We start from the raw sequence: 20,685 nt of genomic DNA on the forward strand, positions 1-20,685 counted from the left end.
ACTACTTTGGCACGTGTTGCAGCCATGAAATTCTAAGTTAATTATTATTTGCAAAAAAAAAATAAAGTTTATGAGCTTGAACTTTAAATATGTTGTCTTTGTAGTGCATTCAACTGAATATGGGTTGAAAAGGATTTGCAAATCATTGTATTCCGTTTATATTTACACCTAACACAATTTCCCAACTCATATGGAAACGGGGTTTGTATTTTGACTTGGGGACCAAATTTATAGAAAAAAAATGTGTTTGACTGCTAAAAACTTTATGATAGACAGCCTTAAAAAACGGAATGGAATTTAATTTTTTTTACTGAATGAGACACCCAGAATTTTACATAAAAATAAAGAATGTGGGATCTACAATATTAACTATGAAGGATAAAACACTGAATATTGACAACATATGAGCGTCACACCCCCTCTCCATTGACATATTTTACAATCAAGCGAAACACAAAAAAATGCAACAAACAGCGAAATATGAACGTGAAGGGTAAAAAAAAAAAACACACACCAATCTGACATATCTTATGTATCACTAAGCTTTAGAACTTTGTTGTAAAAATCTCCTACCGCATTTCAAGCTGGCCGCTCTTGAGAAACTACGTGGAAACACTTCCCACCCACCCTGCTTGGTGCCTCGTCTGAGCTGCTGGGATTTAGATTACCATAGTAACTAATTAGACGACCATAGTAACTAATTAGATTACCATAGTAACTAATTATATTACCATAGTAACTAATTAGATGACCCTAGTAACTAATTAGATGACCATAGTATCTAATTAGAAGACCATCGTAACTAATTAGATGACCATAGTAACTAATTAGATGACCATAATAACTAATTAGATGACCATCGTATATAATTAGATTACCATAGTAATTAATTAGATGACCATAGTAACTAATTAGATGACCATCGTATATAATTAGATTACCATAGTAACTAATTAGATTACCATAGTAACTAATTAGATGATCATAGTAACTAATTAGATGACCATAGTAACTAATTAGATGATCATAGTAACTAGTATATCATGCATACTTGCCAACCTTGAGACCTCCGATACCGGGAGGTGGGGGTGTGGGGGGTCGGGCTGGGGCGGGGGCGTGGTTAAGGGCGTAGTTAATAGGGGAGTATATTTACAGCTAGAATTCACCAACACTGAAAGTCAAGTATTTCATATATATATATATATATATATATATATATATTTATTTTATTTATATGTATAGTAAAATAAATATATATATATATATATATATAGCTAGAATTCACTGAAAGTCAAGTATTTCATATATATATATATATATATATATATATATATATATATATATATATATATATATATGAAATACTTGACTTTCAGTGAATTCTAGCTATATATATATATATGTATATATATTTATTTTATTATACAAGTATTTCATATATATATATATATATATATATATATATGTATATATATATATATATATATATATATATGACATACTTGACTTTCAGTTAATTCTAGCTATATATATATATATATGTATATATATTTATTTTATTATACATATAAATAAAATAAATACTTGAATTTCAGTGTTCGGGGGCTATCCAGTAGATGGCAGTATTGTCCTGTTTAACTTCTCCTCCGTTCATGACTCGGCCACCGTGTTCAATGGAGAAGTCTGTTCAACAAAATGTACAGGCAACATAATTACATACCCCTCCCCCTTCGAACTGTCCTGGATGAACTGAAATTCTTGTTTCCATTCGTTTTGGAACTTGCAAGCGTATTTCTTCATCTTGCTCGTCGACGGCGTCGCCATGTCTGTAACTTCCTCATTCTTCTGCTTCGTCTCCTTGTTGTGTGCGCAGTTGTGCACTCTACTCTCTAAAAGCCGTAGATGTTATGACGTCATTGGGCAGGCAAGCTGTTTATATTGTGGGAAAGCAGACGTGAGAACAGGCTGTCCCCTCTCAGGTCCGCATTGAGCTGGAGGGGGCGTGGCTTCCAGCTCCGGCTGAATACCGGGAGTTTGTCGGGAGAAAATTTCTGCCGGGAGAGGCGCTGAATACCGGGATTCTCCCGCTAAAAACGGGAGGGTTGGCAAGTATGATATCATGCAAAAGCTCAGATTCCAACCATTGAAATACTTTGTATAGTTGAAGACTTACGGTCATTAGAAAACATCACTGCACACCCTAATGGCAGCTACACTTTCCATCTTGAAGATCTAAAAAAAATTTTTGGGGAATGTCCGGCGGGCCGGATTGAAAAACGTAACGGGCCGCATGTGGCCCCCGGGCCTTAATTTGCCCAGGTCTGTGATAGATGATTTTTGCTGACTCTGCTTGCACTTTACTTGAATAGGAACTATTTTACGCGTTTGATTTAAAAAATACAGGTATTGTTGTTTAAACCTTAACCTGATTATTGTAGCCTGTGCACACTGTAACTTCGAAACCACTATACTGTACAGCAGGCCTGGGCAATTATTTTGACTCTTGGGGGCCCAATTTTGAGAAAAAAATGTGTCTCGGGGCCGGTATATCTATCTATGTATACATATGTACAGTATATACAGTGTATAGTTACTTCTGTACAGTATGTGTTACCACTTTATATTGAACTGCAAAACAAAATGACAATTTTCTAATGAGCAAAATCCCTAAAACAAACTAGCTCCCGAAACATCTGATACATTGGCATCAAATGTTATTTAAAGGACGACTTATTATTCAGCACACATACAGTTTTAAAGATAGAATGGTGCAAATGTTCCCGAGAGAATCCTGCAATGTGCAAAGTAATTCAAGCAATCAAGTTTGAAGCAAAGCAGCTGGAAGACTTTTCATGGTGTGATATTTGCAGCAGGAAGTTCTGTCGCTGCCTTTTTCACGCACAAAAAGCCCAAATGACTTGAACTCGTTGAACGTGTGCCGCAGCTCACAGTTTCTATATTTAGAAATAACTCAATGAAAAAATGCTGACATCCTTTTTAGAAGTTTAACCTTTAAATTGGGCCTTTTCACTCGTAATACTTTGCTGCTGTTGTTTCCCTATTGGCAGATTGCAACTTATAGCTTTATCTTTATGAAGATAATAATGTTCATTTTTAATTGACACTGTTGTCATTATTGGTTTTGTGATAGTCAGTAGTGCACACACTTCTGCACAGACATTGCAGTTTAAATATTAAAAAGGGACCTATGATGATCAGTCTAGATTTGAATGTATATCTCAAAGCACGGTCGAAAAACAAATTCATAAACATATAGATTCACCCGGTCACAACAATAGGTACACCTGCACACTCTGATTGATTCAAACTCTGCATTAAAAAAACTGCTTTTCGCCGCTTTTATGTCACTGTCACGTCTGTGTTATAATGCACATGCCAAGAATAGATGAAAATAATATTAAGTCCTACCCTTTTTCCTTCATAGCCTGAAGGAGAGGGGGAGGAGCTCATCTTAATGTCTAAATAAGTATGTCCACCTCGTTCCGATGTCACAACGAAGCCAGACTGCAAAACCCCGCGAACAGAGGCATCCGAAAGTACAAAACCCAAAACCAGTGAAGTTGGCACGTTGTGTAATTCGTGAATAAAAACAGAATTGAATAGACTGCAAAGACAAGATATTTAATGTTCGAACTGAGAAACTTTTTTTTTTTTTGCAAATAATAACTTAGAATTTAATGGCAGCAACACATTGCAAAAAAGTTGGCACAGGGGCATATTTACCACTGTGTTACATGGCCTTTCCTTTTAACAACACTTTAGGAACTGAGGAGACCAATTTTTGAAACTTTTCAGGTGGAATTATTTCCCATCTTGCTTGATGTACAGCTTAAGTTGTTCAACAGTCCGGGGGTCTCCGTTGTGGTATTTTAGGCCTGCCTGTAGTCCAGGTCTGGACTACAGGCAGGCCAGTCTAGTACCCGCACTCTTTTACTATGAAGCCATGCTGTTGTAACACATGGCTTGGCATTGTCTTGCTGAAATAAGCAGGGGCGTCCATGGTAACGTTGCTTGGATGGCAACATATGTTGCTCCAAAACCTGTATGTACCTTTCAGCATTAATGGCGCCTTCACAGATGTGTAAGTTACCCATGTCTTGGGCACTAATACACCCCCATACCATCACACATGCTGGCTTTTCAACTTTGCACCTATAACAATCCGGATGGTTCTTTTCCTCTTTGGTCCGGAGGACACGACGTCCACAGTTTCCAAAAACAATTTGAAATGTGGACTCGTCAGACCACAGAACACTTTTCCACTTTGCATCAGTCCATCTTAGATGAGCTCGGGCTCGGGCCCCTTCACTGGTTTTGGGTTTTGCACATGCAACGTCACGCCAAAATGCGTGAACCTTATGATTTGACACTTTGGCATTGTTTAAAACAATTACCCAACACTGTAACAACATTTATAAATCAGAAAAGACACACTTCTCCAGAGGTCCCCTTTAATGTCATCCCCATTAAAAATAGTTATTTCACAAATTGATACGTTGCAGTTGTGCACCCCTGCAAATTAATATGACAATTATAAACATATTGTTAAATAAATGTTTTGTTGAATGTGGACATTATTATTGCTTACCATGATCATTGCTATTTTGGGTTCAAACACTGCAAATATACAGTCGTGGTCAAAAGTTTACATACACTTGTAAAGAACATAATGTCATGGCTGTCTTGAGTTTCCAATCATTTCTACAACTCTTATTTTGTTGTGATAGAGTGATTGGAGCACATACTTGTTGGTCACAAAAAAACAGTCATGAAGTTTGCTTCTTTTATGAATTTATTATGAGTCTACTGAAAATGTGAGCAAATCTGCTGGGTCAAAAGTATACATACAGCAATGTTAATATTTGCTTACATGTCCCTTGGCAAGTTTCACTGCATTAAGGCGCTTTTGTTAGCCATCCACAAGCTTCTGCTTGAACTTTTGACCACTCCTCTTGACAAAATTGGTGCAGTTCAGCTAAATTTGTTGGTTTTCTGACATGGACTTGTTTCTTCAGCATTGTCCACACGTTTAAGTCAGGACTTTGGGAAGGCCATTCTAAAATCTTCATTCTAGCCTGATTTAGCCATTCCTTTACCACTTTTGACATGTGTTTGGGGTCATAGTCCTGTTGGAACACCCAAACAGCAACATTTTTGTTTCATCTGACCACAGAACTTTCCTCCAGAAGGTCTTATCTTTGTCAATGTGATGTCAGATGAAACAAAAATTGAGCTATTTGGCCACAGTACCCAGCAATATGTTTGGAGGCGAAAAGGTGAGGCCTTTAATCCCAGGAACACCATCCCTACCGTCAAGCATGGTGGTGGTAGTATTATGCTCTGGGCCTGTTTTGCTGCCAATGGAACTGGTGCTTTACAGAGAGTAAATGGGACAATAAAAAAGGAGGATTACCTCCAAATTCTTCAGAACGACCTAAAAGCCCGGAGGTTGGGTCTTGGGCGCAGTTGGGTGTTCCAACAGGACAATGATCCCAAACACACGAAAAGTGGTAAAGGAATGGCTAAATCAGGCTAGAATGAAGGTTTTAGAATGGCCTTCCCAAAGTCCTGACTTAAACGTGTGGACAATGCTGAAGAAACAAGTCCATGTCAGAAAACCAACACATTTAGCTGAACTGCACCAATTTTGTCAAGAGGAGAGGTCAAAAGTTCAACCAGAAGCTTGTGGATGGCTACCAAAAGTGCCTTATTGCAGTGACACTTGCCAAGGGACATGTAAGCAAATATTAACATTGCTGTATGTATACTTTTGACCCAGCAGATTTGCTCACATTTTCAGTAAACTCATAATAAATTCATAAAAGAACCAAACTTCATGATTTTTTTTTTGTGACCAACAACTATGTGCTCCAATCACTCTATCACAAAAAAATAAGAGTTGTAGAAATGATTTGAAACTCAAGACAGCCATGACATTATGTCCTTCACAAGTGTATGTACACTTATGACCACGACTGTATGTCAAACACTGACATTGGTACACACGGCATGAACTCCATATAAGAATTGTAATCACCAAAATCTGCGTAGGAAAATGAATTAGGACATAGCTTACATTGTTAATTAATCACGCAGTTCTTTGTTTGGTTTCTTCAAAACAATACCAAGCCCTTAAAAAGGAACATCACATTTATTGTGGTTCCAAATAAGTTGTTGTCTCAACACCCACACGGTCACATGTTTCTAGGTGAGTGTGTTGCATGTGAGGGTGTCTATGGACACTATGTCTATGTATAGAATACACTCCAACAAATATAGGCAATTTAAGAGTAACAGACTATTCAAACTTTTTATGCAAAAACATACATCCATTTTTTCTACCGCTTGTCCCTTTTGGGGTCGCGGGGGGTGCTGGAGCCTATCTCAGCTGCATTCGGGCGGAAGGCAGGGCATACCCTGGACAAGTCGCCCCCTCATCACAGGGCCAACACAGATAGACAGACAACATTCACACTCACATTCACACACTAGGGCTAATTTAGTGTTGCCAATCAACCTATCCCCAGGTGCATGTTTTTGGAGGTGGGAGGACCTTCGTATTGCATAGGGCCATTTATTTTATTTATTTATTTATTTTTTTGTTGATATTGTTGTGAAACTTTACCACATTGGGGTCTAGGTGTGTGTGCAATAATCAAAACGTGTTTTTATTTTTTTAATGCAAAAACACGTTTTGATTATTGCACACACACCTAGAACCCAATGTGGTAAAGTTTCAAAACAATATCAGGAAAAAAAAAATCAAGTAGAATAATAATTTTGAATTTACCAGTGTGGGATCTTATCTTAAAGTCCAAGTGCTTTCCAAGTCAGGTTGTTTTATTTGCAGTGCTTTATTTATTTTATGTGCCAGCGGGCAGCTTCATCATTTAACAAGGAGCAGATTTTGTTATTGCTCATCTTCCTACGGCTACTTTTTAGTCTCAGTTTACTTTGGTACAAAATGTCAGTGTGTAGAGTGATTGGAAGTGGCAGCACTTCTCTTAAGGCAAAAAGGGAGGGCAGAAAAAAACATTTTTTTATCACAAATTTATATGCCCATCTGTTTTGTTGTCATATTTTGAGCTAGAAAAGCAGTGGAATCGCATTACGGAACACACCAGACCACTGGAGAGGGACTAGAACATGAAAAGCATTTTACTCCTGTTTGGGATTTCCCTTTTTAAGGGCCGAGTCCTCTCAGATTCTTGTGTGCTATCGACTGCCTCAATATAAAAGGAGACTAGAATTTAAGTTTTAACAATTTATTCTACAAATGGAGTAAGTACAAATATTAGCAATACCAGTTCGTTAAAGGACTGGTATCTCTGAAGATGGTCCCACTGGTCACTTGTTTTTGTCCATCACGCCTCCCAAGCGTAGCTGTTTTGGCTTTAATCCATCAAAAGTGAAGGTTAATGTAAGTGTGTGTGAGCAAGAATACACACACATCTGCCCTCTCTCCATTCTGTACCTCGCACCTCCTCTCACCATCAGAACTCGGGCGCTACCATAGCAACAAGGTGGACTAATTGTGCCCAAAAATTATTCCCTATGCATTCCATTGTACTTGAGGTGGAAATATCCCAAACACTCCACTAGAGAACATCCATCCATCCATCCATCCATCCATCTTCTTCCGCTTATCCGAGGTCGGGTCGCGGGGGCATCAGACTTCCCTCTCCCCAGCCACTTCGTCCAGCTCCTCCCGGGGGATCCCGAGGCGTTCCCAGGCCAGCCGGGAGACATAGTCTTCCCAACGTGTCCTGGGTCTTCCCCGTGGCCTCCTACCGGTCGGACGTGCCCTAAACACCTCCCTAGGGAGGCGTTCGGGTGGCATCCTGACCAGATGCCCGAACCACCTCATCTGGCTCCTCTCCATGTGGAGGAGCAGCAGCTTTACTTTGAGCTTACCCCGGATGGCAGAGCTTCTCACCCTATCTCTAAGGGAGAGCCCCGCCACCTGGCGCAGGAAACTCATTTCGGCCGCTTGTACCCGTGATCTTGTCCTTTCGGTCATAACCCAAAGCTCATGACCATAGGTGAGGATGGGAACGTAGATCGACCGGTAAATTGAGAGCTTTGCCTTCCGGCTCAGCTCCTTCTTCGCCACAACGGATCGATACAGCGTCCGCATTACTGAAGACGCCGCACCGATCCGCCTGTCGATCTCACGATCCACTCTTCTCTCACTCGTGAACAAGACTCCGAAGTACTTGAACTCCTCCACTAGAGAACAATTGAATAAAATGACATTGCCACATGTGGACCAGTTGTTTTAACCCTGTCCCCACTCTGTCCATTCTGTACGACGAGCAGCTGATGACCAAGCATCCGTCCAAGCGACTGGGCTGCGGCGCTGAAGGGGAGCGGGACGTCAAAGAGCACGCTTTCTTCAGACGTATTGACTGGGAACGCCTTGAGAACAAGGAGATACAGCCACCCTTCAAGCCGAAACTGGTAAGCCTAGTCTTCTACATATACTTTTGAAACAGTAAACCGAAAACTAAATATGGCATCCAGTGGAAGAGTGGGTCCTGGATTCTGGCAAACTGGTTGTAGGTTCTTACAATCTGACCTGTACTACAACTTTGAAGTTATCCAGGATCTCTTCTTTGTTGTCTGGCTTAACCTAGCGTAACATTCAAGATATAGGATGCGAGGTTGCAGGTCGCTGAATAATAACATGATTAGTCAAGCCATTAGCGTTTGTAGAAGAAGTTGGGGGTGACTAAAACTACTTGTTTCTGACTAAATCGTCAAACTTAACCTCTAAAGGCCCAAGCTGTTTGTTTACATGCTTTTTTTAATTTTTCTTTGCTATTTGGGCTTATTGGACCCTAATTAGAATAAAAACTAAGAATCATCTTTTGATACGATGTACTTAGTCCATAAGTACTGTTGCGTTTGACCAGATGTTCCTCCAAGTGGGATGTAAAACGCTGGTCAGTCCCAAGTTTCTTAATGACATATCAACTGAACTCAAACGTACCACCAAGCACAGAATAGGTATTTTGTAATTTTATTGTCAAAGCTTTGGCAATAATGAGACCAGCCTCGAACAACACATACAAATGCGCAGCCCAAGTTGATCTGGCATTCCACCGGCCAAAAGCAACTCTTTTCACACAAAGAAAGCCCCCATTCCCCCCCCCCCTCAACACTGATAAGAAGAGAGACTTGGGGGTTGTGTTCACATTCCTGATGGTTTACGACCCTGTCTAACCAGGCAATCTGAAGACAAAGAGAAACTAGTATACAGAGTAAAATTAAGGAAAAAAATATGAGCTGATTCAAACATGATTATGAATAAAGAAATAGCTCTTAAACATATGCATTATCCACAATCCCCCTTCAGATCTTATCCAAAAGATCTCTCCTACGAGAGCAACACCTCTAAAGCACGCCCTACATTAAAGTAGGTGCTGTTTTGGTTTTCGAGCAAGCTATCGATAAACAATCAAACCATAGTTACATGGGAGAGAGAAGGAGGGAGTCAACGTCAATGTCGTCATTGTCAGGGAAGGAAACTAACGGTCCCTGAAAGTCACCACTATGCTTGACCCCCTTCAGTGACATAGCAAGCCCAGAACCAGGGTGGGGTTGACCTTTGACAGCTCTAACAATGATGCGGGTGCATAGAGACCTAGCACAAGGGGCAATAAAGCATCCGCAGGAGGTTATGACGGCCAAGAAAACTCCAATGGAGACCAGGGCCGACTTAATTAGGTCAGACCACCTGCCAAAGGTGTTATGAAGCCAATCTTTAAAGGGGTCAGAGACACCGGAAACTTCAGTAAGTTCTTAGGCTCTGAGGCCTTCTAAGGCGCTCTGGACCGAGCCAACGGGGGCAGCATTGTTAGGAATGAAGGTACAGCATTGGTCACCAAACATTGCGCACACACACACCTTCTTCCTTGGCTAGGATGCGCTCAAGGGCTATGCGGTTCTGGATGGCCATGAGGGAGGTCGGGGCAAGTTGTTCAGCAAGTCCCTCAACGGCGTCACGAGTCAGGTTGGTCAGTCTCAACAGATTATAAAAAACATAGTTAATGCGTTCTACATTTTTAGTAGCAGTCACAGGGAAAATAGCACCAATGATAGGAAGGTTCTCGAAACCTGCACAGGATTCACACCACAATTTGTGTTGTGAGGGGACCCCTCTTGGTTGTCCAATTGCATCAAAGTAAACACCATCAGGGTTTCTCATCAGATCAAAGGAGCCCTTTACACTCCTCCGAGATAAAACATGGCGGCGTCGGCAAGAAGTTAGAGAGGCCGCTGAGACAGGAGTTACAAGGGGAGTTAATTTGGTACCCACTAGGGTGAGTGGGGTCACCAGTCTAACCATAGCACAAAGCCCTACGGATAGCGTTGGGATTCTAATGTACAATCTGTGCTCCCCACAATACCAGAATAAGTCAGCTCGTGCCCAAGGGCCTATCCTTGAGCCATCTATCAGTGTGGTGCACCAGGAAGGGTTAATGTCACCCAATTTGTTGGGGGACGAAGAGGGTCCTTTGAATTGAAAACACGTGTAATTCAGCTTTTGGGCCACAAATGGAAGAAGTCGGGTGGAATTGTCAACAGGAGGGTACACACTAGCCAACAAATCGCACCCTGGCGGCGTGGGTTCAGAGAACAAGGAAATAAGACAGTTTGAGCCATTTATGTCAGTCAACTTAAAAGGAGCGGGGTAAGTGTGGGGAAAAGGACGTCCAGCGGAACAAGCAACACAGTCACCCAGGTTTTGGCATCCACCTGAGCCACAGGTTTACCTGTACCCGCTCCTAAGGTCAAAGTTACCAGGCCTTCGGTGGTGATGTCATTAGCACGCACAGATGTGAGAGCCTTTGAAACACCACCAAGGTGGGGTGGTACTTTAGGTGCTACAGAGGGTGTAGAGGTAGTTAACGCCCTCTCAAGGACATTAATTTTAATAATTAGAGTCTGTATCAGTCAGGTCAACCCCCAAAACAACATAAAAGGGACGATGGGCACCACTTACCATAGTATGTTGTCTGCATCCGACACCAATGGTTCAGGGTTGAGTCGTAACAAATATAGAGGTTATTACCACGGTAATAGCTATTGTGTCCCCCGTAATTAATCACACTGCATAGGTCAAAAAATAAGTCTTGCTATCCCCTTTGACCCAGTCTATTTAAAGTCCGCTGTTTGTTCTTAGACACTTGTCAGTCACTGTCGTCAGGAAGGATGAACTGAGACACAAAGACAGTAGAACACGCCCAAGCACCAGTCCGTCAGGGAACACTACTGGGTGTGACATCCTGCTTTTCGTCTATCAAAATCAGAGTAATTCAGGTAACGAAACGGGGATAAACATCAAACATTTCACTTAATATAACGACACAGATAGTTATGCTGAAAACAAGCAAGAGAAATTGGATAACTTCGAGTATAAAGGCTGGTCTCAAATAAGGATATACAATATAGAAGTTAAAAAGAGTAATATAGGTAGAAAATCTCTCTCTCAGCGTCGTCTTCTGGGCTGTAGGATTATGTGTGTGTAATTAAAGCCTCGCTCTTCTATGACACTAAAAATGAGTCGTTTTCTGCTCCCGTTCTTCTTCAGCTGCCTCAGGCTCAAAAGGCGCTGCTGGGGGTCGAGTGGGGCAGATGTAGTGGCGATGTCAGCAATGACATCCGCTGGTAATCTGTCAGGTTCTTCAGCAGGAGTGTAGAGGGAGAGGTGGTACCAGGTGTCCCCTTTTCCAGCTAGTCGAAGGGCGTGAGACGTCCGTTCCACGACCTTGAAGGGACCAGTCCACCTGGGCTCCGTCCACTTGCGTTTGATGACCTTGATCTTGACCCTCTCAGCGGCCGGAAGGGAATCTGGAGTGGCGGGCTGTCATCCTCGTATCTGTACAGAAGAACTGGCACACAAATTCTGCATTTTTTGTGTAAAATACCATTTTGGTTTTACGCTGAGTCCTCCTTCCATGGCGGCTGCTGGTCCTGTGAATGGCTGACCTGTATGCAGCTCATAGGGTGAAAAAACTCAAAGGGCGGTAAAACAGTTTTATTCACGGACCTTCGAATGATCATTAACGCTAATTGGAACATGTCAATCCAATTAAATTTGGTCTGTGCACAGATTTTAGCCAATTAGTTTTTAATGTTCTGGTCCATCCTTTCAACCTTACCTTGGGACTCAGGATGGTACCCCAAACCTGTGTTCTAGTCCGAAAGCCTTTTCGACCAAGGCTAAGTGAGGTTTTTTTTTTTTTAAATGGTTGCCGTTGTCTGACCTAATCTTTTTGGGGAAACCATGTCGGGGTACTAGGTCATTCACAAGTCATTTAATTACTGATGTTGCATCCTCTTTTGAGGCTGTTGTTGCTTCCGGCCAACCACTGTAATTGTCAACACAAGTCAGTACGTACCTTTTCCCTTGTACCGTATTGATCATATCAGTGAAATCAAAGACTATACATGGTTCACCCTCACCTCCTCCCTATTCTAAATTTGATGTACTTAACTACTATCGATGTGTAAAATCGTTATTTTCAAATTAAAATTAGTTATAACTTCTTACCCACGGGAAAAATGTTAAAACTATGGAATGTGTCAGAGTCGGATTATTGTCGATTTTGTTCCAAGGAGTCTGTATCCACCCTCACTCACCCCCTTCTGTTTCTGAAAAAGGACTGTGTTAGTCATACTATCACTTTCAGAAACATCTAAGAAAAAGGTCAACTAATAGCCAAGTAGCGGAGGACAAGTCATGTTTGAGGTCAATGATAGATAGTCTCTTTAGCCTCTGTGGTCCACTGGGGGGTGTTGTTAGGGTAGGGGACCCCTTAGCAATATCACAAATAACTCAAACTCCACTAAATATGCTTATATTTTATATTGTCACAAATACTAGAAAACTACTACCCGTATGGCGGATGCTTTATCAATAGTATTTTGAAATTTTACCACACCTGGTGGCCCCAATAATTCATTAAGTCAAGCTCATGTTGTAGAAAGTTGAATGATGCAGACACGTTTGTTACTGAATACTTTCTATCAGACTTCTGCCATGGCAACTTTGTGTATGTAATGAGCAACTATAATTATTTGATATGCTTAAATGTGTAATGTGTCGTTTTAGCTCAGCTGTTGTGTAGCTGCTAGCTCCTCGTAGCCTACAGGTGTCTAAAGTGCAGCCCATAGTTATGTGTTTAACACAACTATGTGCTAAACCTAAACAATTGAAAATGTGGTATTTGGGTGTCGGTGTAATGTTTGGCAGCTACGCCGTGTCTTATCATTGGACCTAAGTTCTCTGGTTTTGTAGGCGAGACAGAGAGCAAGTGAACAATGTGGGACATCAATTGTGTCCATCTTATATCATGCTAGCTGTTGCAAAGATAGGTCAACATGAGCAACCACACCATGAGTTCCAACATATATAAATATACAAAGGAGTCAAAGGTCTCCTGGTATGAGTGTCTAACTGGTGATCATAACATATGGCGAGTCGGGTGGCAGAACACACGGAAGCATCTCAGCCAGTCAGGGTTTTCACTGTTGGAGCAGTTGGATGTCAGCCATTCCTGTTGTTTCAGGCTGTGGTAGGAGCCTTGGTAGTGGTGTCGCAGCTTGGTGGTTAAGCCGTCAGGTAACACCAGGAATGTTCCTTCTGTGCGATTTGAATGTCAGGGTACAGTCTGTAAAGGAGGTCCAGCAATCTGAACCGGAAGTGGTTTGGTGACAGGTAACCTTGTGACCCCAGCGAAGCCTTCGACCTTTAAAGAGGAAGCACACAGTTTCTTTGGTACCTCTGCATTCAGAATCGAATGGGTGGCGCCAGTGTCAATCACGAACTGATAACATTGTCGTTGACACTCATGTCCAGCAGGGGGCCAGTCTGTATCTCCTGCTGGGGCTCCTGCGGTGGGCGTCCTTTGCCACGCTTTTGTGTTCGTTTGTTGGTACTACGGAACCTTTCCCGTTCGAAAATGTTCACGACTCCAGTGACCAGGCTGGTCACAGTTTCCACCCCGGACTGGCTTTGAAGCATCGTGTTGTCCACCACCCGAGTCCAACCGTCTGGTCGCACGTCTGTTGAGGATTCTTTCCTCCACCTGTTGGAACTCAAAAGCAAGGTCACCCACTGCTGAATATATCCTAGCTGATCTTTGACCTTTTGGTTCTTTTAACCTTTTATTTTCAGCGATCTGTAAATTAAGGAGTTGCTTCCTTGCTGCTCTGTCATTAGCCTTATCATCCTCATCTTGAGGAAAGAGACTGCGCATAGCAGTAGCTATGTTTGTAACGTATGGTGTTATCGGTGAGGTCGAAGATTCAGCCATTAATCCTACTTGTTGTTCTGTATTTTTGCCATCTTGTGTGGAAACACAACGATACAAAATGCTTCTAAAGTCTCCTATTGATTTCTTCCCATTTCACTCAAACAACTAAACAAACAAACAAATAAACAAACTTGCAGCTAACCACAATCAACAGCATACCATTTACGAATACCTTCATTTGTCACTTTCTCATCTTTTCTTCACTTTCGTTTTCCTTTACAAACAACATCCTGTATCCATCTCTTCCTTACACTTCACACAATGTTTCTATTTTCTGTTCTCCTAGAAACCATTCACATAACGTAAGGTTATAAACATCCTTTTCCCATATTTTCTCAAACCATCCTCTTCACCCTCAATCTTCCTTCACCTGCTCTCTTTTTCTCTCTCTCCTTCTCACTGGAGTAGGGGGCGGTGGCCTAGTCAAAGTCTGGGCGGGTCGTTTGAATTGTCTTGCGCATGCGCGGCAGGCAAAACACCAATCAGTCTAGTCTGTCCTATTTGTCTCATTAATCATCGCTTCTTTTGCTGCATTTCGTTTTTCCACGTAATCCCCGTTTACTTTTATCATACGATAAACTCTTAAATTCTCGAGCACCAACCCTGCTCTTTTTTTTCTCTTGACCATTTTCACCAGCGCACACACACACACATGCACGTGTAAGCACTCACGCACACACAAGCAAGTGCCTACAGCCCTACGCACACACACCCACGCACACGTAAGCACTCTCTCTGCGTTTCACTTTACCATAAAACTTCCAGTTACTTTTTTATTTTATTTTTTATTTTACCAGACGTTTGAGTTCACAACTTTTCGAGTATTGTAAACTCCCTCTTAACCCTTTCAAGGAACGTTCTCTTTTCTTTTTTTTTCTTTTTTCTTTTTAAACTTTACCTGCTAATTCCATTGTCGACAACAGTGCATTCAATTGATTATTAAACAGTAATGATTCATCACATTTTCCCCAGCCGTCATCACATTCTTTTCTGTCACACTCCTTGGCCATTGTGTCTATTTTTCCTTAATTTTAGCGCACACTAAAGTGTCGCCGGGACCTCACAACCGGGGAATCTTTATTGTATTTATTACAAATGGCCTCCAGCCGTGGAATTTATCATATGGTACAGAAGGGCCTCCTCCCGTACGTTTCTTAATTTTAACGCACACGTTAATGCCGTAGGGAACTCGCAACCAGGGAGTATTTATTGTATTTTACAAATGGCCTCCGACCCATCCTTAATTTGTGTGCACATAAAAATGTCAACAGGGATCTCACAACCGGGGAGTATTTACTGTACCATATGATGGGCATCCAACCCGTTACTCTTTTAGGCGGCGACCAACTACCCAGGGTGAGCCACACCCAACTATTAGTTCACTCGTCAATGAAACTGCCCGTCACGGTAATCGAGACACAATGACGTGAGTTGACCACTTATTTACAATTTTAATGCAATGGCAGGCTCGGCAAAAATGCAATCAATCTATCAAAATCACCATTCTGTGTCTGGGGTACAAAGCAATGTTTAACTTACAGACTTCTGGGCAGACTCCTAATGCAGATTTTATCTAAAAAGAAAGGTTCTGCTTACCTTGAATTATGTTTTGGCCATGTGAGTCTGTCCAGAAGATTGCAAGAGAAGGTCCAATTGTCAGCGTGTCATCCCGGACGAGCCCCCAAATTGTTGCGTTTGACCAGATGTTCCTCCAAGTGGGATGTAAAACGCTGGTCAGTCCCAAGTTTCTTAATGACATATCAACTGAACTCAAACGTACCACCAAGCACAGAATAGGTATTTTGTAATTTTATTGTCAAAGCTTTGGCAATAATGAGACCAGCCTCGAACAACACATACAAATGCGCAGCCCAAGTTGATCTGGCATTCCACCGGCCAAAAGCAACTCTTTTCACACAAAGAAAGCCCCCATTCCCCCCCCCCCCTCAACACTGATAAGAAGAGAGACTTGGGGGTTGTGTTCACATTCCTGATGGTTTACGACCCTGTCTAACCAGGCAATCTGAAGACAAAGAGAAACTAGTATACAGAGTAAAATTAAGGAAAAAAATATGAGCTGATTCAAACATGATTATGAATAAAGAAATAGCTCTTAAACATATGCATTATCCACAGTACACAAACGTGTACTTCATGTTTAGTGACATGCTAATTCTTATTTTTGAACTTTTTTTTTCTCCAAATTACATTGTATGTTATACTCTTCTGACACCACCAGATGGCAGTATAAGTGTCCACATAAGCAGTCCTAAGACCCCAATTCAGTAATGTACACAATTTTTGGAAATAAGAGCTAAAAGGTGCTGTGCTTTTTGGGGGGAATTTTCCCGATTGTTTGCAATCATTATGAAAGACATGACGACAATTTTTTTTTTTGTTAATGCATTCTAACTATTAAATACATTTCGATCAAAAGTCAGCTTACAATGGAGCCTAAGGGAGCTGCTCTATTAGGCCTATAAAGCCCTTAAAAAAACACCCAAAGTCCTCCATTAGGGTTTTACATACATTCTGTAAGTATATATGTAATGTAGTAACAGGCAAATTTATAATAACGTAGTTACATATTTTGGTCATTTTAAGCATATGCGGCGCATTAATTTAATAAACACATTTTCTTCTTCATCACTGATTATTACTCACTGCAGACTTCATGGGAGCCAACTAACATAATAAAACATCACTTACTGTACACTGTCTGCTGTCATTAGGATGTTGACTGCTAGGATGTTCATATATTCCCATTTAGATGAAGACTGACACATAATCCTTGCGAAGAAAGGGGGCGGGGGTGGGTGACCGAGCGTCTTTTTGTGTCGTTCATGCCATCGCTGGATGTAAATTGGATGTCAAAGTGTACCAACTTGTTCGAAATCGTCCTCAGCCTTTATGATCTACAATAAACGTCCAAGGAGCAAGGAAGCGAGGAAACAGCAGACCACTCGATGATGGACATCATCATAGGGAGACACGGTAGTGATCACATCGCCGCTATAAATAGTTTTGTCTGCGTTAGCACTTCTAATAACAAAATTACTAGTACTTGGTTAATATTCAAATCAGGAAATGTAAATTGAGTATTGTTGGCGGTTTTTGAATGGTTATTTATTGGGTTTTATGGGCAGAACAGTGGACCTCCTATTGACTTTTATTTATGTGTTAGAATGCATTATGAAAAAAATCCATTCGTCGTCTTTCATAAGGATTGTGAAAGATAGGCAAAATTCCCAAAAAATAAAGTACAATTCCCCTTTAACCTAGATAAGCCCAAATCCTGATCAGTGGTACAAGCCTCTGGTTTGGGTGCAGGAGGTGGAACACAATCATGATGCAAACATCTACTGTACCAATAAAAGAAAAAAGGTTGACTTTGTAAGAAGAAACATGACGTGGTTACCTTAGTGAGTCGGCTTTAATTCTAGCTAAAGTTGGGTTAAGTCGATTGCTGGATTGACTGGTTGATGCATGGATGGATGTTGCCTTGGTGGATGTTTTGGTGGATGAATGAATGGTGCAACACCTTGGCAAAACTGGATATGTAGGTCAATCCCCACCTGTTCTCATTCATTCATGTTTTATTCATCTCCTTCATTTTTGATCATAGACAATTAAACTTTAGCAACAAAACACATATTTCCACACTTTTGCTTGAGAAGGAACAGGATGAAGAAAATCTTATATTTCCTGACCCCATCAACATAATAATAATATAATAATAACAATAATAATAATACATTTTATTTGGTATAGCGCTTTTCAGTGTACTCAAAGACGCTTTACAGGATAAAAATTTAAATATGAAACAGTTCAAAGTAATAATATATAATACAGGAAATATAAAAGCAGTACATAGTAAAAATACATTGGACATTACAAGACACAGAACACTAATCACAGGTTAAAAGCAGATCCGAAGAGGTGTGTTTTGAGAAGGCTTTTGAAGGTAGGAAGGCACGAGCAGTCACGGATGGGTTTGGGGAGAGAGTTCCAGAGGGTGGGAGCAGCGATGGAGAAGTCTCTGTCACCCCAGGTCCGGAGCTTGGTTCTGAGTGGTGGGGAGAGGAGGTTGGCATCAGAGGAGTGGAGGCTGCGTGAAGGGGTATGGCTGTGAAGCAGGTTGGTGAGGTAGCAGGGGGCTTTGTGGGTGAGGAGGAGGATTTTAAAGTGGATCAGGTGAGGAACAAGGAGTTTCTATAATAAGTAGTCTTACTTAATGGATAGCCCGGATTCACAAGCATACAAACCAAACAAATACATCCTAATATAATGAAAAGAAACAAAAAACACACACAAAAAAACAACAAAACAAGTGCAAAACTGCATGAAGTACAAACTGAACAAAAAAAGTAATATACACCTCACAGGATGATACAAAACAAATACAAAGCCAGACAAAAAATAAGTAAAATAATAAATATAAAGCAAAATGTAGACACTTATTGTTCTGTCTTTATTTATTTTTTTCAATTGGAATATATTTCTACAATATTTTATCTCATTGTAAAGAGAATTCCATAGTTTAACCCCCACCACTGATTAACACATTTGTTTTAAAGTTGTCCTTGAATGCTGATGTTTCAAATGACCTTTTCTTCTATGCGCTTCATTCTCAGAAGTGACATTTTTTGTAAATTTGCTGGTAATGTTTTTACTTTTAGCCTTAAACATAACACATATTGTCTGTAACTTTACTAGCTCAAATAAACCAGAATTAATAAATAATATGTTAGTGTGTTCTAGATCATCTTCTTCATGAATAATGCATCCACATGCTTGTGTACCGCAGTCCAAAAACACACGTTAGGTTAATTGGTTAAATAATTGGTTAATAGGTTAAATTCTCCAAAAAGTGGATATGATGCCTTGCTACTGGCTATAGTGACCAGTCCAAGGTGTGCCCTGCCTCTCTCCCAAAGTCAGGTAAGATTATCTTCAGCTAACCCCTGAATTGGATAAGTGTTACAAAAGGAATGAATTCTAATAATATAATAAAGACTATGCGATCCAGTATGATTGGCGAGAATACCTCTGAGATGTCTCTCCCCTCCTTCTCAGTCTGCATGTTTTGCAGAGAGGCAGCAGTCCACAGCCTTAAGCTATTTTATATTTGCCCACTGTGCACTAAACACATGACAAGACGTTGTGACATGTTTTAGCCTCCTTGCATTTGCTGCTGCAGTTTTAGGTTTTCTTAAAACTGCTTCATTTTAGTGCAGTTTCCCCCACCATAAGAAGATGGGCATTGCATGGACAAACATTTTAATATTCAGTATGTATGTTTATGAACCTAATATTTCACTGATATCATCTTTAACTGTGCCTAAGACTTTTTATTATAGGTAACCTGATCTACACTGCACACACACTATGCTAACAAAAGAGAACATGACACTGAAATCATCAGTTTGGTTGTGTTTTACTTTCTGAGTTGTCGGGTTATGTTTGGGCCACATTTAAAATGCAGAATCCACTTTTCTCGGCGTGCAGTTCAGGTTGACAGCACACATGGTCGCAACATTCAGGAGAGGACATATAACAAGAAGAACACTTTTAGGCATTGCACCATTGCCTGGAGGGCAGATGTGTGTTTTTACATTGACCTCCAGCATATTCTGAACATTGTATCAGTTCATTATTGACACAAACCCCAAAACCAGTGAAGTTGGCACGTTGTGTAAATCGCAAAGAAAAACAGAATACAATGATTTGCAAATCCTTTTCGACCTATCTTCAATTGAATAGACTGCAAAGACAAGATACTTAAAGCTGGCACAAGTGGCAAAAAAGACTGAGAAAGTTAGCTCATCCTCTGTATACTCAGGCTCAAAATGATAAGGTTCTGGATCATCATTTGTCTCAAAGTAGTCGTTGTTGTCTCTCATAAACGCTGTCATGATTAATAATAGGAAATAGCGAGCGTTGTGATGTGCTCTGTGAAGTCTATGGCTGCCGTAATACTTAAAATGACCAAAGTGTGTAAATATTAGAAAATAAATGCACGACTTTTGTGCAAGAGAATGTCGCTTCGACCTTGATCAGAGCTGTCGTAGCTGGTCAGGGCGGAGCACAGATGTTGGGTTTCTCGACCCGGCCATACAGTATCTGTTCTTGCACTTATCAATTCGAGAAGACACGAGAAACGCAATTGATCTACGTAAATATTAAATGTTATTATTAATGTGCCTGTTACTGCATTACATATATACTAACAGCATGTATGTAAAACGTTGATGGAGGTTTTTCAATGTTTTTTAGAGCGCTTCATTGCTGGGTTGCATATGAGGTCACATCCGTTCATTCGTTTTTCTTCTTCGCGGCT

The 20,685-nt window shown here is 40.8% G+C and overlaps 1 protein-coding gene across 1 annotated transcript in view; it reads left to right on the plus strand.

The window, feature by feature from the left end:
* The window catches only part of prkcaa (protein kinase C, alpha, a), a 423,303-nt gene that overhangs the window by 364,734 nt on the left and 37,884 nt on the right, over positions 1–20,685 (plus strand). Inside the window, 1 exon segment of the mRNA XM_062032863.1 lies at positions 8,341–8,481. Coding sequence (XP_061888847.1) covers positions 8,341–8,481 — 141 coding nt within the window.

Source organism: Entelurus aequoreus, linkage group LG22 (genome assembly GCF_033978785.1).
Source record: "Entelurus aequoreus isolate RoL-2023_Sb linkage group LG22, RoL_Eaeq_v1.1, whole genome shotgun sequence".
NCBI classification, from domain to species: domain Eukaryota; kingdom Metazoa; phylum Chordata; class Actinopteri; order Syngnathiformes; family Syngnathidae; genus Entelurus; species Entelurus aequoreus.